At 41.0% G+C, this 27,201-nt stretch overlaps 1 protein-coding gene across 2 annotated transcripts in view; it reads left to right on the top strand.

The window, feature by feature from the left end:
• DNAH11 (dynein axonemal heavy chain 11) overlaps positions 1–27,201 on the top strand; it is a 356,503-nt gene that overhangs the window by 221,344 nt on the left and 107,958 nt on the right. The window contains exons 58-63 of one of the 2 annotated variants that reach the window (XM_060414536.1): positions 5,492–5,605; positions 7,969–8,112; positions 9,018–9,200; positions 10,730–10,831; positions 18,701–18,835; positions 23,102–23,272. In XM_060414536.1, the coding sequence (XP_060270519.1) occupies positions 5,492–5,605; positions 7,969–8,112; positions 9,018–9,200; positions 10,730–10,831; positions 18,701–18,835; positions 23,102–23,272 (849 nt within the window). Of the gene's footprint in view, positions 1–5,491; positions 5,606–7,968; positions 8,113–9,017; positions 9,201–10,729; positions 10,832–18,700; positions 18,836–23,101; positions 23,273–27,201 lie in introns of those variants that run through there. The other variant, XM_042248449.1, reaches the window with a different exon arrangement.

Below are 27,201 nucleotides of genomic sequence, written 5' to 3' on the forward strand. Positions count from 1 at the left end.
TATTTGTAATTAAATTACGTAGAGTCAAGGTAATGACAACGGAGAAGGAAACGACAACCCACTCCAGTGTTCTTGCCTGGAGAATCCCAGGGATGGGAGAGCCTGGTGGGCTGCCGTCTATGGGGTCGCACAGAGTTGGACACGACTGAAGTGACTTAGCAGCAACAGCAGAGTCAAGGTATTAATCAAATATATGCCGTGAGCTCACATTGGCCATATGCGCAACAATGTACTAAATTCTATATGGTTCTTCTAAAGGGTTGTATATGGATTCTTTGATTCTATGAAATTGTAACACGTAAGAAGTACTTTAAAAGTAACAAAAGTATATTGCAACATTTAATATGGCTAAACAAATACTGGAATTGGAAGACCGTCTTCCTGTACATCTTGACAATCCATACAGAGAAGCCAGTTGAAATTGTTACTTCAAATGTGTAAGATCATCAAGGACTATTCAAATCACAGGTGTTGCTAGCAGTGACTTCAAATAAGCACCATTAAGCTTGTGAAAATTAGATATTCCAATCTTGATGTATCAGCTCCAGGTTCCAAGAATCCTCTGATCCCTTTCAAATTGCCCTCTTTGTTGAGTGTAAGCCTCATGAGTGAGAATGCCTTCCATAGTGCAGAGCTCATATAATCTCTTGGAAAGGTAAACATCCTCCCTGATTTTGGATGGTCTTCAGGTTTTTAATGTCTCTTTTCTAAAGATTGATGGGATTGAATTTTGGAGGACCATCAGAAATTTCTTATAGTCTGAAGGTAAGGGAGAGTCATGTATTTGTTAACTGGAGCTGCCGTAACAAAACATCACAGAGTCGGAGGCTTAAACAGTGTTGTTCAGTTGCTCAGTCATGTCAGACTCTTTGCAACCCCATGATATGCAGCACGCCAGGCTTCCCTATCTTTCACCATCACCATTCCCAGAGCTTGCTTAAACTCATGTCTGTTGAGTCGGTGATGCCATCCAAGCATCTTGTCCTTTGTCATCCCCTTCTCCTCCTGCCTTCTATCCTTCCCAGCATCAGGGTCTTTTCCAATGATTCTGCTCTTTTCATCAGGTGGCCACAGTGTTGAAACTTCAGAATCAGTCCTTCCAATGAATATTCAGCATTGATTTCCTTTAGGATTGGCTGGTTTGATCTCCTTGCAGTCCAAGGGGCTCTCAGAATTTTCTCCAACTCCAACTTTCAAAAGCATCAATTCTTCGGCACTCAGCCTTCTTTATGGTCCAACTCTCACATCTGTACATGGCTACTGGAAAAACCATAGCTTTGACTAGATGGACCTTTGTTGGCAAAGTAATGTCTCTGCTTTTTAATACACTCTCTAGGTTTGTCATAGTTTTTCTTTCAAGGAGCAAGTGTCTTTTAATTTTATGGCTGCAATCACTGTACACAGTGATTTTGGAGCCCAAGAAAATAAAGTCTGTCACTGTTTCCATTGTTTCCCCATCTATTTGCCATGAAGTGTTGGCACTGGATCCCATGATCCTAGTTTTCTGAATGTTGAGTTTTAAACCAACTTTTTCACTCTCCTCTTTCACCTTCTCAGGCTTTTTAGTTCCTCTTCACTTTCTGCCATAAGGGTGCTGTCATCAGCATATCTGAGGTTATCAACATTCTTCCCAGCAGTGTTGATTCCAGCTTGTGCTTCATCTAGCCCAGCATTTTGCATGACGTACTCTGCATGTAGGTTAAATAAGCAGGGTGACAATATACAGCCTGGACATACTCCTCTCCCGATTGTGAACCAGTCCGTTTTTACATGTCCTTTTCTATCTATTGCTTAGAACTGGCTTAAACAGTAGAGATTTATTTTCTCAGAGTTCTGGAGTCTGGAAGTCCAAGGTCAAGCTGTTGGCGGGTTTGGTTTCTCCCAAGGCCTCTCTGCAATGAGTTTGCAGATGGTCCCCTTCCCACTTGTCCTCACATGTTTTTTCTCAGTTCACATACCCTTGCCGACTCATGTGTATAACTAGATTTCCTCCTCTTACAAAGACACTAGTCAGATTGGATTGAGCCTCACCCTAACAGGCTTAGTTTAATTTAACCATTTTTAAAGGCTCTCTCTGTAAACACAGTGATGTTCAGAGGTCCTGGGTTTAAGCCTTCAACCTGAGAATTTTGAATGGACACAGCTCGGCCCATAACAAGCAGTTTTGTGACTTTATCCTTTTGTTGTGACCACCACTAAATTTCATGAGCCATCTGCAAGGCGCTTTTGACAAGTAGCGGGCAGGAGGAGTCTGGGGTTCCCATGAATGGGGCTGTCTTCAAGTCTGTTTTAATAGACGATGGTAAAGAGAAAGCACACACTCTAAGCTTCCCTGCAGCTCTTCCACCTTCCCCGGGTTGGGCCTCGTTAACCAGTCCCCAGGAGCCTTGTGGGAGGGAGGCAGAGAAAAAGTACACAGTCAGGCTTACCAAGTCACCGCGATACACAGCAGTTTCACAGCTCCGATAAGGCTGCACTTAGGGTGAGAGGGATTGGGAATGAGAAGTAAGTTGACCAACCTGGAGTATTTTTTTCATTTGCATTTGTGGGGTTTAGTTGTTAAATGTTCTAAATTGCCCTGTTTATCAAATTACCCAAAGGGATAATACTCCATTAACAGTAAAGGAAGAGAGAGTATATGTATGACCCCAGTCTTGGTGAAATAGCATTTAGAAGAAGTACTCTCTAGGGTTTCTTCTAAATATTAAAAAATTTATGATCCAGTTTTAAATGATACTATTATAAATGGTCACAAGGAGCATGTATAGATTTCATTATATCCTTAAGGATAGTAAACAAACCTGATGTAATAACTCACTCAAATATAGTCTCTGTTTTTTCTATAGCAGAATTCTCTAACACATTGAAAATGTAGTATGCTTGGAGTTTTCATGGTCATTCCTGGCAGGATTGAGGTTTGGGAGCAGTTCTCAGTAAGCATGCAGAGTTTCCCTACATATGTTAATAGTAACCAAACGTATATTTGGCCAGAGATCACATATCTAGCCTGAACCAATTACATTCATAAGAGGTGCAGTACACAGCAAAATAATGGTTAATCAGGAGAAGGGTAATTATTGCTAATAAAGCTGCGGTAGACAAGGTAATTTGTTGTGAGCAGTGTTTAATTTTATGGTGTAGATAAACCTGTTCATTCCAAACACATCTGAAGAAATGCGCTTTTGTTCACACATGATGATTCACAGTCCACATCACCACAGCAACCATCCCCCATGGTGACTGGATCCTGGTGCCTGGTAGCCACAGCTTTGAAACTCCACATTTCTGCTAAGGACAAGAATTTTCTCTTCCTAGACATTCAAGTTCTGTGTTCTAAAGGGAGAAGGATCAAAACTCCAAAAGCCCTCATTTTGATCTTGTTCAAGTTTACCAGCATGGCTTCCCTATATCCATATTATTAGGTTGGTGCAAACGTAATTTTGGTTTCAGACTGTGAATTTTAAATCATTATAGCTAGGCTCAAATACATCTTTATTAGTCAAAATAAGAACCATTACAGTCACATTTTTGCCAGTGAGCAATAAGTTTGTTTATTCCTGTGGCATAAAAATCCATGCTTCAGGATTCAACAAACTCTTGGAAAGCATTTTTGGCCCCTTGCTGATTGTGGAAGAGTTTTCCCTACAAAAGGTTGTTGAGATACTTGAAGGAAGTGGTAGTCAGTCAGCGAGAGGTCAGGTGAATGTGGCAGATGAGGCAAAACGTGATAGCCCAATTCATTCGACTTTTGAAACATTGGTTGTGTGAGGTGGCCGGGCATTGATGTGGAGAATTGGGCCCTTCTGTTGGCCAGTGCCAGGTGCAGGCATTGCAGCTTTCAGGGCATCTCATCAGTTTGCTGAGCATACTTCTCAGTGTAATCCCCCTCAGTTTCACCGGGGATTTAGAAAGCTGTAGTGGATCAGATGGGCAGCAGACCACCAAACAGGGACCATGACCTTTTTTGGTGCAAGTTTGGCTTTGGGAAATGCTTTGGAACTTCTTCTCAGTCCAGCCACTGAACTGGTCATCACTGGTTGTCATAAAATCCACTATTCATCGCGTGTCACAATCCAATAGAGAAATGCTTCATTGTTGTTGTGTAGAATAAGAGAAGATGACATTTCAACAAAATGACGATTTTTTAAAAATTTTCAGTCAGCTCGTGAGGCACCCACTTATCAATCTTTTTCTCCTTTCCAATTTGCTTCAAATGCTGAATGATCTTAGAATGGTTGACACCAAATTCTTCAGCAACTTCTTGTATAGTTGTAAGAGGTTCAGCTTCAATGATCCTTTCAGTTGGTAATTGTCAACTTCTGATGGCCAGCCACTACACTCTTCATCTTCCAGACTCTCATATCCTTTGCAGAATTTCTTGAACAACCAATGCACTGTACGTTTGTTAGCAGTTCCTGGCCAAATGCATTGTTAATGTTGCCAGTTGTATCCACTGCTTTACGACCCATTTTAAACTAAAATAGTTTGCTTTTTGTCTAACATCATTTCCCTAGTCTAAAATAAATATAAAAAGCAAGTAATTAATCATTAGCAAAAAAGCAAAGTGAAAAATGCACAGTAAAATGATATATAAGAATGTTTTCAATACCAAATGGCAAATTTCAACAATGCAAAAACCACAATTACTTTTGCACCAACCTAGTATATAATTAGTCTTCATAAAAATTTTATGTACTGATAAACATGCACAGAGTAGAATAATATCTTCTGATCAGTTGAGCAGAAGAGCTTCACATTTATACTTTTTTCAATTTTATGCATTTTTGCTTCTTGCTGCGCTCCTGCTTTCTCTAGCTTGGCGAGCAGCGGCTGCTCTAGCTGCAGTGCATGGGCCTCTCAGTGCAGCGGCCTCTCTGCAGAGCCCAGGCTCTAGGCTTGTGCACTTCAGTAGCTGTGGCTCATGGGTTTAGTTGCCCTGCAGCATGTGGGATCTTCCTGGATCAGGGGTCAAACCCGTGTGCCCTGCACTGGCAGGCAGATTCCTAACCACTGGACCACCAGGGAAGTCCCTTTACGTTTATTCTTAAAGAATAGTTAACATGGCTTCTAGATGATGTAAACATAGGTAATTAGATAATGTAGGTAAGGTAAATATAAGCAAAAATTAAGGGAATTTTGGCAAAAATACTTTGTGATCTAGTTTACTGAGTCAGCTTAGATTGTCACTTGTCCAAGACTTGCCGAAAAAGACAACTGAAAAACAAAGGAAATGCTTAATCTTGCATTTACTATTAATGGCACCTTAAAATGGCCAAAGCCCTGCTTGGAGCATTTTGATATTTGAGTCCATTTGTGCTGTGTGTTTTGTGCCTATGCAAAGCTTTGTGCATACCATGTGCCTGAAGAGAAATTAGTCTCATCTGTTCAAGATATAGGCAAATTATTGAGCAGTGTCACTGAGGCAGCTTGCATTTTTCAGTAGAGATATCTGAGACAATAATTGGTTTGTGTGCTTTTCTTCTTTGATTAGGTGACAGCCATTCAGACCGAAGTGTCCCAGAAACAGAGGGAGTGTGAGGTGGACTTACTGAAAGCGGAGCCCGCCCTGGTGGCTGCGACAGCTGCCCTCAATACACTCAACAGGGTAAGAATGCTTCCTGGGCTCAGGGTTTTCTCAAAGTAATATTTGAAGGTTATTAGAGTTTGATAACTGGATTGAGAGTGAAATCCATGCAATCAAAAGGAAAGAAAGTCCCATAAAATGTTACAGTTGAAACAACTATTTAAGGACATCATTGAGGTCAGCATTATAGTTGAGCTGCCTTTCCTATCCGAAAGTCTGTCCTCCTTGACCCCAGCGCGTAGTCTCCTTTTGAATACTTCCAATGCCATGCGGTTTATGCTCTCATAAAAGGCAACTCTATTGTTAGCACTTAGATTTGGCCCAAATCTAGTGGTTCATAGTATGTGTTGCTTTAAAAACCAAGTGGAAGATTCTTTATTTCCTCTGTTGCTTGAAGAAGTAAGTGGGGGATTCTTTATATCCTCTGGTTATTTCCTAGTATGGATATCTTATAAAAGTAGTTTTAATGATAGACTCTCAGGGAAAGAAGAAAAACCTGGATGCAAAGATACCTAGTTTTGACCCACACCATTTTTCCTAAATTCACATTATTAGCAAAATCTCATTGAGCATTCAAATTCCCATAAGAGAAAATAAACTGTGGTGATCAGAAGGACTGTGTAAAGAGAGATGGAATTATGGGCAATGTTATTTTAAAAACTGGCAGCTGGTCTTGCCTTTCGGTTCTGCTAGGCCTCTGGCAGATTCCCAGGGCATTACTAGGCCTGAGGGTCTTGGACTCACCTTCAAAGAAGGGATCCAGACTTCCACTGCTCTTCAAAGAAATATTCCATTTGTTTCTCTCAGTATTCTTTTGAAGAAAATAATTTTGACTGTGAACAGAGAGTTATTATCTTCATGCATGTTTCTTTTAGCATTACCATAAAGTTAAACAGTTTAAAAGAACATAGCTATACTGTGATGGAAGATTGATTATTTTGCTTTCAAATAATCTGCTACCATTAAAATGAGAATTGTTAAATCCTAGCTAGCAATGTGAAAAAATGTTCATGATCTATTATATAAACAAGGCATAGTATAAAATAGCATATATTATGACATTTTTTAAATAAGAACATGCTTATACATAGGAAAAGTTGGAAAAAAAGATAAAAGTAACTGATTATCTCTGAAATTTTATACTTTCCTCTTTCTGAGCTCTAGAATGTTTATGTTGTTCTTTGTGCTTTGTATTGACAGCTTTTTCTCTGAATATATTATTATTTACTCAGTCCAAATAAATTAATATCACTTAAGTATAAAGCTCAGTATATTTATAAATGATGAAAGGATTTTGGTTACTTAGTTCTCAGTTAGCATTAGCATATTTCACGTTTTGGCTTTTGTTCTTGTTTTCACACCCTTTCTGTTCTTTGCAGTCATTTCCCAAATGAAAAGGCAATTTATGGTAATAGAGGAGAATCAGGTTCAACATTTGGTGAGATTATATAAGTAAGAGTATATAATACAGTTCAGGAAATTTCATAGAAAATCCTTAAAAAAAAAAAAACATGTATTGTGAACCTAGTATACTTCTTATAGATATTAATTCTTACTCCGAAGTATTTGCTCTGATACTTGTAACTTATTACATTAATACCATCTCTTGAGTAAATTAAGATCCTGGCCTTCAGAGACTAAAGAGGGATGTGGAAAGAAGGTTCAGCCTCTACAGGCATCTTCCTGGTTGAGTCATTCTAGTGTAATAGAAGATGCTTCTTGTGCATATAAAGCAGAAAGACAACACTAAGAGACACTGAGCTAAAGGACTCTGTTTCTGGGTTGTTGCTGTTATTTAGTCGCTGAGTTGTGTCTGACTCTTTGTGACCCCGTGGACTATAGCCCACCAGGCTCTTCTGTCCATGGGATTCTCCAGGCAAGAATACTGGAGAGGGTTGCCATTTCATACTCCTGAGTATGATCTTCCCTACTCAGGGATCAAACCCATGACTCTTGAATTGGCGTGCAGATTCTTTACCACTGCACCACCAGGGAAGTCCCTGTTTCTAGAAGGCCTGATTAAAAGGCAAATATATTATGTAGGTTGGATGAACCCATAAATACCTAAAACCTATACATTTGTGAAATTCCCTGGCCTCAGTGTGCAAGACTCCTCAGGACTGGTACATCAGGAAGATAAATTTACTTGGAAGCCAAAAAAGGCAGTGATAATTTCAAAGTATCAGAAAAGTGCCAGAAAGACCTGGACCTACTGGTGTCCCACAGTGGGATCTCTGGGAGGGCTGCAAAAACTGCCAGACCGAGACTGGTGTGAAGAGGAGAGGGTGGGAAAGACCATCCACTGAAGACCAGCTTAATGACCCAACAGTGGCCGTGAGAGAGCAGAGCGCCCTGGTCTTGAGAGTGTGTGTGCTTTTCTTCAGGTCAATCTCACCGAGCTGAAAGCCTTTCCCAACCCTCCAAATGCAGTTACCAACGTTACTGCGGCTGTGATGGTCCTTCTGGCTCCCCGGGGCAGAGTGCCGAAAGACCGGAGTTGGAAAGCAGCTAAAGTCTTCATGGGAAAGGTATCAGCCTGGCAGCATGAAAATTCTGATGATTTCTGTGTTCAGTTCTGTGGTTATACTTGACAGCAGGGACAGGGGAGGAATGGGCTGGGAGTTTGGGATTAGCAGATGCAAACTATTTTATGCAGAATGGATAAACAACAGGGTCCTATTGCATAGCACAAGGAACTATATTCAGTATCCTCTGATAGACCATATGAAAAGAAAGTGTGTATATATAGTCTCTATAGATGTATAATTGAATCTCTGTGCTCTACATCAGAAATTAACCCAACATTGTGAATCAACTATACTTCAGTAAAATAAATTTTCTTAAAGTACAGACAGTTTGAGGAGAAAGAAGAAAGCTATAAAATTCCTAACTATTAAAAAGAAGTCATGTTCACATTTGCTGAGAGTAATCTACTGTGTGTTCTCTGGACCTAGAACTTTTGTTTGCCAAGTTGGAGATTAGCATGGGGTTGTAGCACACCCAGATCAGCACCAGCAGCAGTTGGAAGGTTGCTAATTATTTTCAAAATTATGAAAGCAGTTAAGTGTAGGAGGGAGAAAATTACATGGATTTCTTCTGTTGGAAAATGTTACTAATGTACAAGAAGGTGAAGCAAAGGGGCTTTGGGGTATGTGTTTTTCTTTTTCTTTTCTGCCTTTCTTTTCTTCAAAATGTGAATGCCTCCTGTGCAAAGACTGAATATTTTACCCTGGGATAAAAGGGATTTTAAAAGTGTCCATTGCTAATTCTAACTTTAGACTGTAAAGACCGAAAAAGTCAAACAGTGGGATAAATGCAGCTTGCCAATTTTGCCTTTGTGATGTGAATCCTAAAAGGTGATTTTAACTTTTGATCTTGGAATTTTCTCTGCAGCACAAATGGCTCATTGCAATAAGTCTTTTTTGCTTTACAGGTGGATGATTTTTTGCAAGCGTTAATTAACTATGACAAAGAGCACATTCCAGAGAATTGTCTAAAAGTGGTGAAGGAGCAGTACTTGAGAGACCCCGAGTTCAACCCAAACCTGATTCGGACCAAATCTTTTGCAGCAGCTGGTCTCTGCGCCTGGGTCATCAACATCATGAAATTCTATGAGGTGTATCAGGCATGACCAGATGGTTTATGGGTGTTATTCAGGAAGGGTCATATATATATTAATTTCTAGACCAGCAAAAAATGTAAAATAATTTGATATTTAATTATCTGAATAAGATACATTTCTAAGAATAAGACATGAAGGCGTCAGATTAATCAGAATTCTCTAAAGGAGGATATCTGAAATGTTGGAAGCCATGCTTTTTTAGGGTAGAGTAACTTCTTTAGGTCAAATAGCAGCAATTAAATTTGATTAGATAAAAACATCTGGGTAGAATAATTATATTTATTTATATTGAAATATTTCAGTTGTTGGCTTGAAACAACTGCAAGTCTGAGTTCATGTTTAATTAAATTTCATCTTTGTTCTCAGAGCAGAAATTTACACCAGCTACAAGTAGACTAAATGAGATGAGAAATAACCTTTGGAGGACTTCTGTATTTTAATGACAAATGTGTTTTTGACTGTGTGCGGTCTTTTCTAAAGTTTGTGCTTTGGGGCCAAATATAGACAGATGATCATCTCAGTTAATCACGTATTTATCAGGTACTTATCTGTCAGGTATGTCCAAACACTTTGTGAAGGACTGGATGTGAAAGGGACCATGCATGGCCCTTTGCCAGGAAGAGCTGACTCATTTCTGTCTTTAAATCTTGTGTGTTATATTCAAAGGTGGAATTGCTGAGGAAATGCCGCTGTCACTCCCAGAACAATTTTCAGAAAACTAGGTTATGTCCCTCACTCTGGGGACCCATGGGAATAGGACCCTGTCCATCTCTCTTTAGTGGAAACCTGTATCAGGCAAGACTGCAGACGGATCACAGCTGATGGGCAGCCTCATTCCATAATGGCACGCCTGACTACTGTGCTAGCAGCACACGCTAGGTGGAAAGACAAGGCCAGCACTGGACCATTGCTGTGTTCTGTGTTGTTTTGCTATAAAATAGAACAGAATTTCCTTTCTCCCTTCCCAACAGAATATTTGATCCACTCAAATGCTCAAACCACCCATTCAGATAGCCTTTAAGGTGGCCAGGAACTTAGGAAAAAAAGAAAAAATGTTAGTGTGGTTAACGTTATACTGTGTGAGGGTATCTCACATGTTCCTTTCTGGGTTCAGAGAATTTCTCCACACCAATTTTCTGCGTTTAAGGCTAGACATAATCCCACCTTTAGCTGTAGCTGCTGTACTCGACAATTTCTGGTGATATGAGGATTGTCTCCAAATTTTATGAAAAACTAATTTTAGTATCTTAATGGTATTTGACCTGTGTAGCATTTTATGCTAGTGCTTGTGACTCTAATGTCCACAACAAATGAGTGAGTAATGGACAAGCAGAGAGAATTTGGAAGGCTATGTGGATTTTTGTTCTGCCGTTAATTGTTACCATGACTAAGATTAAACACCAAATTTATAGGTGAATTAGAGATTTTAACTGTAAAGCTTCCAGCAAATAGAAGACCGAATGATTACCTGCCCTCTTTGCATCTTGATTGCCTTGTGAAATAACCCTTATGTGGCTTTTCAGGTCTACTGTGACGTGGAGCCCAAACGCCAAGCATTAGCCCAGGCAAACTTAGAACTCTCTGCAGCTGCTGAGAAATTGGAGGCTATCAGGAAAAAGCTAGCGGTAAGTACAGGCTCCAACACTGAAGAAGTTCCTAAGAGGTGGAGCCCCGCCCTCACTCTTAGGATCCCACCTTCAGACAGGGCTGTCTCTGAGACCTACTGCTCAGGAAGGAATTGGATCTTTCATGAATATATTCATTTATATTCTTCTTCAGTAGACATTCTTTGTCTGCTGGATGCTGACTGAGCTGGAAAAGGGAACTTTCATGATTTCTGCATTTAAGAATCTTCCATGGTCTGGCAGTAGAAAGAGGGTAGCATTCAGAGATTTAAAGCAAGGATTCTGGAACCAAAGTGCCTGGGTTTACATCCAGACTCCACTATTTACTGTTTCACCCAGCACATGTTAGTTAACCTCTTTGAGACTCTTTTTTCTGATCTGAGAAATTGGTACTGTAATAGCATTTGCTTAGGTAGATCATGAAGATTTTTATCCAATTTTTGGATTTTTATCTCATTTTTGAGAGTAATTCATAATGAGACTTTAGCATGGTGCCCGGCATATAGTATGTGATTAGAAAATGCTAACTGAAAATATTATCACCTTGACTCTCTCTACAAGTACATAACAGATCATTGTCGTTTGGTGCTACAAGTATATGTGTGACTGTATCCAGAAGGCAATAGGAGCACTGAAAAAGAGCCTAGAGAAATTAGGGAAAGTTTCATGATGAAGGTGTATTTGATATGAGCTGCAAAAATTACTTGGGAGTCACCAAGGATAATAAGATCAGGAGAGGTATTTGTGATTTAAAAACAAAAAAGTGAAGAAAAGAGGGAAGAAGCAGTTGGTAGACTTCATGAGTCCTAGTAGGCCAGAACCCTAACATGAGTGTCTGGGGGATGGTTAGGAATAGTAGGAAGGAATGAAAGAGGAAGTTGCAAAAACCTTCTCTGCCTTTCATGCTGCAGAATTTAAATCTTACCTGACCTTGATATTGAGCCTTTGAAAGATTTTAATAAGTTAAAATGGCGTGGTCACTTTTCATCAACTGAATGGAAGCTGGAGGAAGAGAAGAAGCTAGCTGCAGAAAGACAAGTTAGAAGTGCCACTGTGGATCCTACAAGGGCCTCGGTTAGGCAGGAGAAGCTACAGTAGAGACAAGAAGCAGCAGCTGGTAGACTGGACAAGTCCGTGCATTCGAGGCTGCTGATGACATGGTGGTGGAGGGACACATACAGAACAGAGATGATGAGCTGGAGGTGCCTGACATGATAGCTTGGAGTGGTACGGTCAGAGTGGCAAGGCTGGGTAACCCTGGCCACCTAGGGAAATCCTCAGAGCTTCAGTTTCTTAACTGTCACTTTGTGAATCACAGCTAACTCTCAGGGTGGGCATCTGTGATGTATTTTGGCTACCAGCATCCAATCTACCTTCTTTGGGTGGCAACTGACTGGTTTATCTTTGGAGAATTACCTTTTCCCACTGGGTACACTTAGGTAGGACTTCGATCAGGGGTACCTTCTTCTGTCCTAGCTGAAGTCTGGTTATGTGATCCAAGCTTTGCCAGTTTGACTCCCCCAATCTCTAGAATCAAATTAGTAGCCAGAGAATGAGACTGAAAATAAAGTTCATGTAAGGTAGGACTGTGTCCAGAGGAAGCTTTCAAATATTTTGTTCCTGCCCCCAAGTCTCTCTCAAGTTCCTAGGAGCCTGCATGCGATTCTGTGCCTTTCCTTTCCTTGAAAGAGCTCCCCCATTTTCAGGAGATTCTCTTTAGCTTAATTTGGCTAGAGATGGTCTCTAGGAGCAGAAAGAGTTGAGGGGAGACCTGAAGGAGCATGCTCCCATCTTGGAGGAATTCCTACCATGGGTCTCTGAGCCCGTGAACTCAGGGATCACTGTACCTGGACTGTGGTGCTCACGGTGGGCAGGCAGCCAAGCCAGGCTTCCTATAGAACAGGACTTGAACTTGGCTTGATTATATGTGGGGACACTATTGTCAACAACAGTAGCTGATTTAGACAAATTTAGAAAAAAACATATTCATTTTATTAAATTTAGCTTCATTTATTGGTTAGTGCTCTCACTGTCCATGTGACTAAAACCTTTAGAAGAACGTGGCCATCTATTATTAATGGCTTTATGTAATTGTTAGAAGCAAGTTAATATTCATGGAAAAGTAATGAGAATGCTCAAGACAGCCATGAAAGTAAAAGTGTTAGTTGCTCAGTAGTGTCTGCCTCTTTGCAACCCTATGGTCTATAGCCTGCTGGGCTCCTCTGTCCATGGGATTCTCCAGGCAAGAATACTAGAGAGATTCTCTTCTCCAGGCAATCTTCCCAACCCAGGCATCGAACCCAGTTCTCTTGCATTGCAGGCAGAATCCTTACTGTCTTACCAGTTCTAAAGTTAAGACTTTCTATGCTTGTGGAATTTGCCCTCTTTTGGGTACAGCCTGCAATGAGCTGAAAAGAACTGCTTACCTTGGTTGTTTTCAAAGACCCGCAGTAGAAGCAGAGGTTTGTATATCAATTAACTGCAAATCTAAGTTTACAGACAGAAAAGAATAACAGTCACAATGTCTTTATGGAAGTTGGTCTCTCCTATCCCCCTATCAAGTGGATTTCCAGAGAGTAGTTATTAATGCATCAGAATCTTTGTCTGCTGTTTCTACCACCATTGAATTAGGTGGTAGTAATGTGTCAGTAATGTCTTGGTTTTTATGGTCATATTGTGGTTATATGGGAGAATGTCTTTTGTAGGAAATTTAAAGTAAAAAACAATTCTCTATGAAGACTGGTCAGGCCACAGTCAAAGACAAACTGCATAGTTTCTGTCTGTCGGTACAGAGTCAAGCCAAGGTTTGAGCCCAGGTGTCGTGATCATTTTTGCCAGCTTTGCTTTCATCTCCTTCAGCCTCTGTTTCCGTCTCTCTCGTGGCCTTTCTCACCTCCTCATCTATGCCTTCTGTTGCCTTCTCACCTAGAAAAGCAGGGCTGTGTCTACCAGCATTTAGGAAATTCATTCATTCAGTAACTAGTATTAGACTTTGTATATTTGTTCTTTCAAAGTCTTCATCTCCACTTTCAGACTAAAAGATGGTCTCATATTGAAGGCTGAGTGGGGAAAAAAACAAAACAAAACTTCTTAGGTCATCTTGTCTTGAAACATACAGGATCTAAGGATGGCCCTGAAAATGTGCAAACTCATCTCTTTAGGGTAGTGGTTCTCAGAGTGTGTTCTCTCGACCACAGAAGCATCAGTGTCACCTGGGAACTCATTAGAGGTCCAGACTCTCAGATCCACCGAAAGAGCACCCTTTGCAGGGAGTCCAGGAATTGGGGTTTGATCAAACCCTCCAGGTGGTTCTGGTGCACACTTCAGCTGGAGAACACTGATTTCAGGGTGTCTGGTAGGCTGGGGTCTTCAGACTAAGTCCTTCCCCCACCTCCCATTTATTTCTAGAACCTGAGAGGCCAGGGCCTGTCCGGAACTGTGAAGCAACCAAGATTCTACCCAACTCACAGGCTGACAGGTTACCCACCGCTCTTTCACAGATGCTGGGCAGAAGATGTGGGGTACGGGGCTGAGTGGGTCAGAGAGCGGAGGGCTTCATTGCCCACAGCACAATGAGCAGCGTGAGCCTCGTGTGGGCCTCAGCTCCCCCAGTCCCCGTGTCCGTGATGCACAGTGGGTCAGCTGAGGCAGTTCACAGTGGGTTTGAGTCATAGCTGAGATATCCCAAGCTTAGGAAACACCCCCTATAAAGAAAGCTGCGAGTAAATCTGCCCAACTTTTGTCCTACAGAGAAACACATCTTTAGTACTCTGATGCAGGAGCACTTCTGTCCGTGCCCTGAGAGAAACACTGGCTCTATTCCCGAAGCCTATGTGCTCTGCAGATATCTTGCGGAAGATAGTCCAGAGCAAGAGCTGTCAGTACCTCTTCATGAGAGGCAGAGAAAGCAAGTGCAAGAGCCCATGGTCTCCCAATATACAATACCTCCTTTACAAAAGGAAACAGTGTATCAGCTTATATCTTAGGTGTGTGAATTATTGCTGATGAGTCGTTCAGTCCTGTCTGACTCTGTGACCCCATGGACTGCAGCATGCCAGGCTTCCCTGTCCTTCACTGTCTCCTAGAGTTTGTTTAAACTCATGTCTATTGAATCAGTGATGCCATCCAACCATCTCGTCACCTCTGTTGCCCCCTGCTCCTCCTACCCTCAATCTTTCCCAGCATCAGAGTCTTTTCCAATGAGTTGGCTCTTTGCATCAGGTAGCAAAGTATTGGAGCTTCAGCCTCAGTCCTTCTAATGAATACTCAGGGTTTATTTTCTTGAAGATTGACTGGTTTGATCTCCTTGCAGTCCAAGGGACTCTCGAAAGTCTTCTCCAGGACCATAGTTTGAAAGCATCAATTCTTCAGTGCTCAGCCTTCTTTATGGTCCAGCTCTCACATCCATACATGACTACTGGAAAAACCATAGCTTTGGCTTTGTCAGCAAGGTAATATCTCTGCTTTTTATTAGGGTTTCTAGGTTTGTCATAGCTTTTCTTCCAAAGAGCAAGCATCTTTTAATTTCATGGCTGAAGTCACCATCCACAGTGATTTTGGAGCCCAAGAAAATAAAGTCTATCACTATTTCCATGGTTTCCCCATCTATTTGCCATGAAGTAATGGCACTGGATGCCATGATCTTAGTTTTTTGAATGCAGAGTTTTATGCCAGCTTTTTCACTCTCCTCTTTCACTGTCATCAGGAGACGCTTTAGTTCCTATTCACATTCTGCCATAAGTGTGGTGCCATCAGCGTATCTGAGGTTATTGGTATTTCTCCCAGCAATCTTGATTCCAGCGTGTGCTTCATCCACCCCAGCATTTTGCATGATGTACTCTGCATTTACATTAAATAAGGAGAATGACAATATACAGCCTTGACGCACTCCCTTCCCAATTTTGAACCAGTCCGTTGTTGCACATTCAGTTCTAACTGTTGCTTCTTAACCTGCATAGACGTTTCTCAGGAGGTAGGTCAGGTGGTCTGGTATTCCCATCTCTTTAAGAATTTTCCACAGTTTGTTGTAATCTACACAGTCTAAGGTTTTAGCATAGTCAATGAAACAGATGTTTTTCTGGAATTCCCTTGCTTTTTCTGTGATTCAATGGATGTTGGCAATTTGATCTCTGGTTTCTCTGCCTTTTCTAAATCCAGCTTGTACATCTGAAAGTTCTTGGTTCAAATAACTGTTGAAGCCTACTTTGAAGGATTTTCATCATTACCTTGCCAATATGTGAAATGAGTGCAATTGTGCGGAGAAGGTAATGGCACCTCACTCCAGTACTCTTGCCTGGCAAATCCCATGGATGGAGGAGCCTGGAAGGCTGCAGTCCATGGGGTCACGAAAAGTCGGACACGACTGAGCGACTTCACTTTCCCTTTTCACTTTCATGCATTGAAGAAGGAAATGGCAACCCACTCCAGTGTTCTTGCCTGGAGAATCCCAGGGACAGGGGAGCCTGGTGGGCTGCCATCTATGGGGTCGCACAGAGTCGGACATGACTGAAGCTGCTTAGCAGCAGCAGTGCAATAATATGAACATTCTTTGGCATTGGCCTTCTTTGGGATTGGAATGAAAACTGACCTATTCCAGCTCTGTGGCCACTGCTAAGTTTTCCAAATTAACAGCATCATCTTTTAGGATTTTAAATAGCTCAGCTGGAATTCCATGAACTCCATTAGCTTTGTTTGTAGTAATCCTTCCTAAGGCCCACCTGACTTTGCACAACAGGATGTCTGGCTCTAGGTGAGTGACCACATCATCATGGTTATCCAGGTCATTAAGACTTTTTTTGTATAGTTCTTCTGTATATTTCTGCCATCTCTTCTTAGTCTCTTCTGCTTCTGTTAGGTCTGTGTATAACTAGGTCAACCCTATGGAATGGATGACATTATTTCATTTTTCAGATGATGCATGCATGCATGCATGCTAAGTCACTTCAGTTGTGTCTGACTAATGAAACTGAGGCGTAGAGAGCTTACACAGTCCACCTTGAGGCTGCTTAGCTGATAGCAGAATCCAGATATGAACTCAGGTGTCTGATACCAGAGCTAAGATCAGCTTCTGTATTTTATAAAAACCATGCACTGTATGTGTGTGTTTGTACTTACGTGCACACATGATCTTGTCCAACTCTTGCGACCCCATGGAATGTAGCCTGCCAGGCTCCTCTGTCCATAGGATTTTACTGGCAAGAATACTAGAGTGGGTTGTCGTTTCCTCCTCCAGGGGCTCTTCCTGACCCAGAGACTGAACCTGTGCCTCTTGTGTCTCCTGCATTGACAGGAGGGTTCTTCACCACTGTGCCACCTGAAAGTGAAAAGGGAAAACTCTTTGCAACCCCATGGACTATACAGTCCATGGAATTCTCGAGGCCAGAATACTGGAGTGGGTAGCCTTTCCCTTCTCCAGGGGATCTTCCCAACCCAGGGATAAACCCAGGTCTCCCGCATTGCAGGCGGATGGTTTACCAGCTGAGCCACAAGGGAAACCCAAGAATACTGGAGCGGGTAGCCTATCCCTTCTCCACTGGATCTTCCTGACCTAGGAATTGAACCGGGGTCTCCTGCATTGCAGGGGGATTCTTTACCAACTGAGCTATCAGGGAACCCACTGTGCCACCTGGGAAGCCCTATAAAACCATAAGTACTTTAAATAAAATATACCTCTAGATATTATTTATTTTGATCTGATTTCTAACTGAAGATGTGTGATATCTCCACCATTTCTCACAAATTTGGCATTATTTCATATGTAAATCTTAAATATGACATGTACTTTTTTAAAGAAGTATTACTTCAATGATATAAGTTAAGATAATAATGTAATAATTGGGTCATAGACAAATATTGACAGTCTCTCTAAATAGGGTATGTTCTACAAATTTGATTATTAAAGTCTCTTGGAATTTTGCACATATTTATAAGCACAGTGTTAAAAATCTCATTTAGGATTGTTAGAACATGCAGGTAGCAAGATGCTATAATAAGGAGTCTCCCAAGTATTTGCTCCCTTAATCAAGGCTCCTTTAGCTATACAAAATAGAAACCCCCTTAGGAAACCTTAAGCCAAAATGGAGACCAGGAATACTCATGGCACTCTGAGGGGGAAAAAAACAAAACAAAACTGTGTGACTTGGTCTCTGGAGGAACAGGATCCAGGAAGTGGGAAGCTGTCAAGAACATGTCTAGGGCCATGTGACTTCTCCCCTTGCTACCTTTCATTCTTTCTCTTTCTCTGGACTGATTTCTCATGCTTTCCTGTGCCCCTGGTGAAAGACGGTCCCTCTCTAAATGAAGCCCTCCCCAATATACACATCTTCCCAGATCTTATAATGCTGAAGACAGTGGCATGCCTCAGCTTTGCAATCCCAAGTTTCCAGAAGAGAAAATCTGGTTGGCCAAGCCAGGCCAGGGTCTGAGATCTAAAGGGGCTCAGTAATTAACACTCTTCTTCATTGCCTGAATTATGGACCAATGAGAAGTGGAAAGAGAAGTCAGCAGAGAGAACAGAAAGATGACCTTCATCGTTAATATAGGGAAGCTGAGGCTTAGGCACAAGTGAGGGAACTGGACACTCAGAGTATATTTGAGTCAGCAGGGCACGTCCACTGGCCCAGGTAGCTGTCTGCACTCTGCCCAGTGTGGGGGGACGAGAGGAAGACTGCATGGTTGCCCTGATGCATTTATTATCACCAACCTTTCATCTTCTCCCAAAACGTATGTGTGCTTAAGGGGCAAAGGAGAGAAGCAAGTTTGCTTCATTTACCTTAAGGTAACAGGTGTTTTAAGATGATTGTAATGTTTGCTTTTTATCTAAAAATGGCTCAGAAGTTAATTTTGACTCTTTTTTTTTTTTCTTTAAAGGATTTGGATCGAAATCTGAGCAGACTCACAGATTCATTTGAAAAGGCAATAGCTGAGAAAGTTCGCTGTCAAGAAGAGGTGAACCAAACTAACAAAACTATTGAACTAGCCAACAGACTTGTGAGGGAACTTGAGGTGAGTGAACCTTTTCTTCCAAAATTCTAACCAAAATATTAAGAATCAGCTTTTGGGGATTTTATCCTTATTTGCTCTCAACAATGGCTGACTAAACATGGAATCAGCAACAAAAAGGGGAATAAGAATCATTTGTACTGGACAAGGGGGCAGGAACTTGGGGGTGCCTGCTGATGGGTATGAGTTTCTCTATTGTGTGAGAGAAACCTTCTAAAATTATTGGGAATGATGACACGAATCTGTGAATATATTAAAACCCACTCAACCGAAGACTTGAAAGGGTGAATTTCATGATATGTGAATCTCAAAGCTCTTATTTGTAAGTGCTACCTAAAAATATAGAATTGCACTACTAGACATACATTTAGCTGAACGTGATAGAAAAGTTGCTTCACAGTGCCTTAAACAAAAGGGAGTTTATTTTTCACATATTAAAAAAGAATTTGCAGAGGTAGGCCACTATCAGTGTCGTTTCAGGGAATGAGTGATCAGACCCCTGACTTGTCTGCAGCCTTCTGCTCCTGTCAGAGCACATGTCTGTTCACCCTCATACATTTTATAGCTGTGTACCAGATGGATGCTACTCTTGCAAGTTCAGGCAGGAGAGAAGAATCTGTAGCAGCTAGGTTTTTCTCCTTTTATAACAAAAACACATTTTCTGCTCAAGGCAACCCCTTAAGCAGACTTACCTAAAGTACTTGTTTGTTTAGCCAGAACTAGAGTGACCACGGATAGATGCAAAGAAGGCAGGGAACGTGGGAAATGGGGTGATCATAATTGACTCATCCAGTTCATCCCAGGGCACTGGACACAGTCACAGTCTTTTCAGAATCAGAGTTCTCTCACCAGGAAAGGAGAGAGAAATGTAAGTTAGGATGGCTGAGGCTGGCCTAATTTCTTATACGTAGACTTTTAACAATCTAATTTAAATTTACTACAAACTTAAACCCATTATCCCTCTGAAACTCATAGTTTATTATATGTAAACTCACTCTTCATTCTGCTTGATCCACTCTCTCTGTTCAGTCTCAATAACTGCTGGTCTTTTCTTCTAGTTATTATGGCCTAAAGCTTTAGAATCCCCTTGACTTACTGCTTTCTTCCTCACACCCATATTCGTCCAGCAGCATACTGTCCTGGCTCGCCCTTCAGAGTCCATTCAGAATCCCAGCACTCTCAGCACCTTCACCTCTCTGTGCTGGTCCAGGCCTCCATCATCTCCCCCTGGAGCATTGCCCTAGCCTCCACCGCTGCCCTCAAGGTCCACACCCCTTATAGCCGCTGAGTGACGTTGTTAGAAAAACTAAGTCCACTCATGTTACCGCTCTCTCAGAATTCTCTAATAACTAGTTGTCTCACTCAAAATTCAGTCCAGAGGTTTTGCCAGGCCTGCAGGACCCTCCATGAGCTGGCCCCTGGATATCTCTGTCCTCCACTCTGCCACCTTCTGCCCTGCTCCATCCTCACCAGGCAGCTCGCTCTTCCTCACCCTGCCAGTCACTCTCCTACCCCATGGCCTTTGCCTCCTTCTTCCCTGTGGCTGACACTTTTCCAGGCAATGATATTACTGGGTCCCATACTTCCTTCAGGTATCTGCCAGAAGTTCTCCTTATTACCTGGTTTTCTCTGACCTCCTTTGTTAAAAAGCATGCGCCCTGCCCCTTACACACACACACACACACACACACACACACACACACACACACACACACGTGAACACACACATGCATGCACACACCACTCTATAGATCTTTTTTTGCCACTTTATTTTTTTAATTGAAGGATAATTGCTTTACAGAATTTTGTGGTTTTCTGTCAAAGAATCAGCCACAGCACTCTATAGATGTTTTTGTTTCCTCTGCTTTACTATTTTTTCATAGTTTGTATCATCATATGACTCACACACTTGTATACATGCGTGTGTGAACATACATACTTTTTTGTGGTCTTTTTCCCCTAACTAGACTATGAGCTCTCAAAAGCAGGAAACTTCATTTGTTTCCTGCACTGCTTGATCCCAAACATATAGAGTAGGCCCTGGAGGGCATTTGTTGAATGAATGAATGAGTGAGTTTGGGAAGAACTACGTGTTGAAAAAAATTCTGGAGCCCTTTGAAGATTCATTTTTATTAGATCTGTTGAGAAATTACGTAGGCTCCTGGTAGAGTTTATACCTGCTTCCATTTGAAGTGATAAGATTTAGGCAGTGTGAAGGGTTTACCATTTATAAGGTACCTATGGAAAAGAGGAATGCCATTTAATTAGGCTTACTTGAAGTAGAGAATGAATGAAAGTTTTATCAAGGGAAAAATAGGCCTTGTATCTTGCTACCTTGTATGTCTAGCACACAGCGATGTCTTCCAAAGGCTTTATTTATTTGTGATAATTTAGATTATGATTTAGAAAGAGAGGAAAAATGGCTGAATAATGTTAACTAACAAAAAATACATGTAAGTATGTATATATGTATATTTTTAAAAGATTAATTGAAGATGTCAGACCTTTTCCTTTGAGGATAAATTCTTTCTGACTAGAACAGGAGACAGTTAACTTCTGAAAAACACCAAGACTGATGATTTTGTCTATATAGCATTGACCTGGAAGCTATAGTCTCAACCATTCAGACTAATAAATCAGGCAATTTATATTTAATCATTAACTAACTCCAGAGCTAACAGCTGTTCAAAATTAGAAATGGGTCACCCCAGCCAGGATGACATTACAGGCAATCTATAATGCATTAGAATAAAATTATAGTGATTTTTAACTGTCTAGAAATTTATTACAGGACATGTTCCAATTCTTAAACCCTTGTTAGCCAGTGTCAGTAATGATTTATGTTGCGTGGGTGGTATAGTGAAATTATTGAAGATTTCAATCGCCAATAAGTCTGTGTTTAGTAAATCTTCAAGTTTCAAAGCTGTTTTGGAGAATGAGGTGGGTGCCCTTTATTGTTTATCATTTACTAACCAAAGACAACAAAGTTGGAGGGAAGGCAAATGAGAGATTCTTCTTCAAAATTAATGGATATATTATCTATAGCTGAGGAAGGAAAGTAATGAATTCTATAAAGAAGGCAAGGGAGCTGAAGTTGCCTAGTGTTTAATTATAGAGCTAACTTGGAGTGATCTTTATCGAGCAAAGCAGACTATCTTAAAATAGATTTCATAACCATTGGCACCTGCTAGTTTCATTACCTCAGTGCTGAAGGTATTGTGATGGCTTGCAGGGAGCTAGTATTGCAATTTGCTCTGACATAAATTACTTTTGCTTTCTGTGGTCTCCCTTCGTTCATGAGTAAAGCTGAATTCTTCCACAAGGTTCTTCATTGTTTTTACCAACATTTTGCTGGTTTTATTTCTCCACTTCCTATTAATTTACATATGCTTAGAATGTGGTATTAAATTTTAGCATGCATTGAAACCAAATGAATTAGTGAAGAGTCCTGCAGTTCAGTCAATCCATAGATATTTATTACAGTTTTATTCAAATCCAATATTAAGGGCTCTACATACTTAACCTGGAAATCAGATTTTCAATGTCTAATCATGTAGATAGAAGGAGTTGAACAGCATCCTTTGAGCACACTGTCTTCAAAGCTAGTGACATCCTTCTGGTTTTCATCTTTTTACATGGGTTATAAGCTCTTCCACTGATTGAGTAATTATATTGCAGAAATAACCCACATTTAGTAACTACCAGCACTGATCTTTAATTAATAGAATTCTAGTAAGATGGCTCTTTTAAGCTTTATGTTGTAAATAATTAACATAACTAGAGTTTGTCACTTTCCTTTTTCTATAACCCACCCATGGCTGGTATGTTTAAGATGATGTTTGCCGAGGGAGGTATACAGTACCATTGCTGAAAAGCAAAAATGATGGTGAACAGCCAAGCTGTCATAAAAATCCTAACATCACTCAGGCTTGGCCACAGCTCTTGGTCCTGTACTTGTAGAGGGACAAGAGAGTGACCATCAGCCTTTTAAGAAGGACCTCAAGCCTAACTGAAGAGTTATGGCATCCAACAAAAAGGAGATGTTAAAGATCTAATGTCGTATTACCATAAACTTCACTGACAGGAGAATGAGAGCGCCTTCGTAATCATGGGTTCACATGAATGAGTGATCAGCATCGTTATGCCCCCCAGTCATGCTGTGTCCCTTCTCCAGGCTGTGCAGGTGACCACGGTATAAGGTAATTACATTAAATGTTTCTTGAGTTGTTCCTCACTTTGCAGTTACATCAGAATCATCTTATATTTCAGTCAGAGAAGATTCGCTGGGGCCAGTCTATTAAATCCTTCGAAGCACAAGAGAAGACGCTCTGTGGAGATGTTCTCCTTACGGCAGCATACGTGTGTTACGTTGGATCGTTTACACAACAGTATCGCCAGGAACTGGTGGACTGCATGTGGGTTCCCTTTCTTCAAGAGAAGGTAAGCTCAGTCCCTAACCTGGGCCACGTTTGGAAGCGTCACACTGAAATTTCAGTAACAAAAACAGTGTATGATCCAGACATTTTTGTACCTCTGTAATCTCAAATCACTGGAAATTCTAGTATTGAAGGAAGTCTTTCTTGTGTGTTGCAGTGTTCTTGTTTTAACAACAGTTTCAACAAGGAGGTAGAAAATAGAAAAATTGTTTGTATGAACTATAGGGGTGTAGTTGGAAAACTGCTTTAAATGAAACTGTCAACTGAAATCAAACTTGGAATATCATGTGCAATTACAGGGTGAAATTTTTTGGTATGAATATCACAGGTTATTGAAGAATTTTTTTAATGACTACTTTCAGATGAAAAGTGTAACACTTTTTATGTAAGTATAAAAATAGCTTACTTTGAATTTGAAAATTCACCCATAAGCAAAATGAAAGCATAGTTTGGGGAGATTTCAGATTGTCTAGATTAAGGTTATCCTTGTACAAAGGAGAAACAGAGACAGGGAAGTTTAAATGACTTGGTAAGGTCATAAAAGATAGGAAACCAGAGCACTGCTTTCCAGGCCACTGTTTTCGATAACACATTCTGTTATCTCCACAGTTTACTGTGATCCACACAGTCAAAGGCTTTGGCATAGTCAATAAAGCAGAAGTAGATGTTATTCTGGAGCTCTCTTGCTTTTTCAGTAATCCAACGATGTTGGCAATTTGATCTCTGGTTTCTCTGCCTTTTCTAAATCCAGCTTGAACATCTGGAAGTTCACGGTTCATGCATTCCTGAAGCCTGGCTTGGAGAATTTTGACATTACTTTGCTAGTGTGTGAGATGAGTGCAATTGTGAGGTAGTTTGAGCATTCTTTGGCATTTCCTTTCTTTGGGATTGGAATGAAAACTGACCTTTTCCAGTCCTGTGGCCACTGCTGAGTTTTCCAAATTTGCTTGCATATTGAGTGTAGCACTTTCACAGCATCATCTCTTAGAATTTGAAATAGCTCAGCTGAAATTCCATCACCTCCACCATCCGTCATGATGCTTCCTAAGGCCCACTTGACTTTGCATTCCAGAATGTCTTGTTCTAGGTGAGTGATCACACCATCATGATTATCTGGGTCATGAAGATCTTTTTTGTATAGTTCTTCTGTGTATTCTTGCCACCTCTTCTTAATATCTTCTGCTTCTGTTAGGTCCAGACCATTTCTGTCCTTTATTGGGCCCATCTTTGCATGAAATGCTCCCTTAGTATCACTAACTTTCTTGAAGAGATCTCTAGTCTTTCCAGTCTATTGTTTTCCTTTATTTCTTTGCACTGATCACTGAGGAAGGCTTTCCTACCTCTCCTTGCTCTTTTTTTGGAACTTTGCATTCAAATGCTTATATCTTTCCTTTTATCCTTTGCCTTTTGCTTCTCTTCTATTCACAGCTATTTGTAAGGCCTCCTCAGACAACCATTTTGCCTTTTTGCATTTCTTTTTCTTAGGGCTGGTCTTGATCCCTGCCTCCTGCACAGTGTCAAAATCCTCCATCCATAGTTCTTCAGACACTCAGTCTATCAGATCTAACATCCCTTTAATCTATTTGCACTTCCACTATATAATCGTAAGGGATTTGATTTAGGTCATACCTGAATGGTCTATTGATTTTCCCTACTTTCTTCAATTTAAGTTTGAATTTGGCAATAAGGAGTTCATGATCTGAGCCACAGTCAGCTCCCAGTCTTGTTTTTGCTGACTGTATAGAGCTTCTCCATCTTTGGCTGCAAATAATATAGTCAATCTGATTTCTGTATTGACCGTCTGGTGATGTCCATGTGTAGAGTCTTCTCTTGTGTTGTTGGAAGAGGGTGTTTGCTATGACCAGTGCGTTCTCTTGGCAAAACTCGATTAGCCTTTGCCCTGCTTCATTCTGTACTCCAAGGCCACATTTGCCTGTTACTCCAGGTATTTCTTGACTTCCTACTTTTGCATTCCAGTCCCCTATAATGAAAACATCTTTTACAGGGTTTAGTTCTAAAAGGTCTTGTAGGTCTTCATAGAACCATTCAACTTCAGCTTCTTCAGCATTACTGGTTGGGGCATAGACTTGGATTACCATAGTATTGAATGGTTTGCCTTGGAAACGAACAGAGATCATTCTGTCGTTTTTGAGACTGCATCCAAGTACTGCATTTCAGACTCTCTTGTTGATTATGATGGCTACTCCATTTCTTCTAAGGGATTCCTGCCCACAGTAGTAGATATAATGGGCATCTGAGTTAAATTCACCCATTCCAGTCCATTTTAGTTTGCTGATTCCTAGAATGTTGATGTTCACTCTTACCATCTCCTGTTTGACCACTTCCAATTGACTTTGATTCATGGACCTAACGTTCCAGGTTCCTATGCAGTATTGCTCTTTACAGCACTGGACTTTGCTTCCATCACCAGTCACATCCACAACTGGGTGTTGTTTTTTATTTGGCTCCATCTTTTCATTCTTTCTGGAGTTATTTTTCCATTGATCTCCAGTAGCATATTGGACACCTACCAACCTGCAGTGTTCATCCTTCAGTGTCCTGTCTTTTTGTCTTTTCATACTGTTCATGGGGTTCTCAAGGCAAGAATACTGAAGTGGTTTGCCATTCCCTTTTCCAGTTGACCACATTTTATCAGAACTCTACACCATGACCTGTCCGTCTTGGGTAGCCCTACATGGCATGGCTCATAGTTTCATTGAGTTGGACAAGGCTGTGGTCTGTGTGATCAGATTGGCTGGTTTTCTGTGATTGTGGTTTTCATTCTGTCTGCCCTCTGATGGAGAAGGATAAAAGGCTTATGGAAGTTTCCTGATGGGAGAGATTGACTAAGGGGGAATTGGGTCTTGTTCTGATAGGGGGTGCCATGCTCAGTAAATCTTTAATCCCATTTTCTGCTGATGGGCGGGGTTGTGTTCCCTTATTATTTGACCTGAGGCCAAACTACGGTGGAAGTAATGAAGATATGAAGGCTTCCTTCAGAAGGTCCCATGCATGAATTGCTGTACTTAATGCCTCCAACTCTGCAGCAGGTTGCCTCCAATCCACACCTCTGCCAGAGACTCTTGGATACTCACGGGCAAGTCTGGGTCAGTCTCTTGTGGGGTCACTGCTCCTTTCTCCTGGGTCCTGGTGCAAACAAGGTTTTGTTTGTGCCCTCCAAGACATGCCTCCTGAGAAATCTGTATGCAGATCAAGAAGCAACAGTTAGAACTGGACATGGAACAACAGACTGCTTCCAAATTGGGAAATGAGTACATCAGGGCTGTATATTGTCACCCTGCTTATTTAACTTATATGGAGAGTACATCATGAGAAATACTGGACTGGATGAAGCACAAACTGGAATCAAGATTGCTGGGAGAAATAGCAATAACCTCAGATATGCAGAGGACACCACCCTGATGGCAGAAAGTGAAGAAGAGCTAAAGAGCCTTTTGATGAAAGTGAAAGAGGAGAGTGAAAAAGTTGGCTTAAAGCTCAACATTCAGATATCTAAGATCATGGCATCTGGTCCCATCACTTCATGGCAAATAGATGAGGAAGCAATGGAAACAGTGAGACTTTATTTTTTGGGCTCCAAAATCACTGCAGATGGTGACTGCAGCCATGAAATTAAAAGACACTTGCTCCTTGGAAGAAAAGTTATGACCAACCTAGAAAGCATATTGAAAAGCAGAGACATTACTTTGCCAACAAAGGTCCATCTAGTCAAAGCTTTGGTTCTTCCAGTAGTCATGTATGGATGTGATAGTTGGACTGTAAAGAAAGCTGAGTGCCCAAGAATTGATGCTTTTGAACTGTGGTGTTGGAGAAGACTCTTGAGAGTCCCTTGGACTGCAAGGAAATCCAACCAGTCCATCCTAAAGGAAATCAGTCCTGAATATTCATTGGGAAGACTAATGCTGAAGCTGA

The sequence above is a fragment of the Ovis aries genome, chromosome 4, assembly GCF_016772045.2.
Source record: "Ovis aries strain OAR_USU_Benz2616 breed Rambouillet chromosome 4, ARS-UI_Ramb_v3.0, whole genome shotgun sequence".
Classification (NCBI taxonomy): Eukaryota; Metazoa; Chordata; class Mammalia; order Artiodactyla; family Bovidae; genus Ovis; species Ovis aries.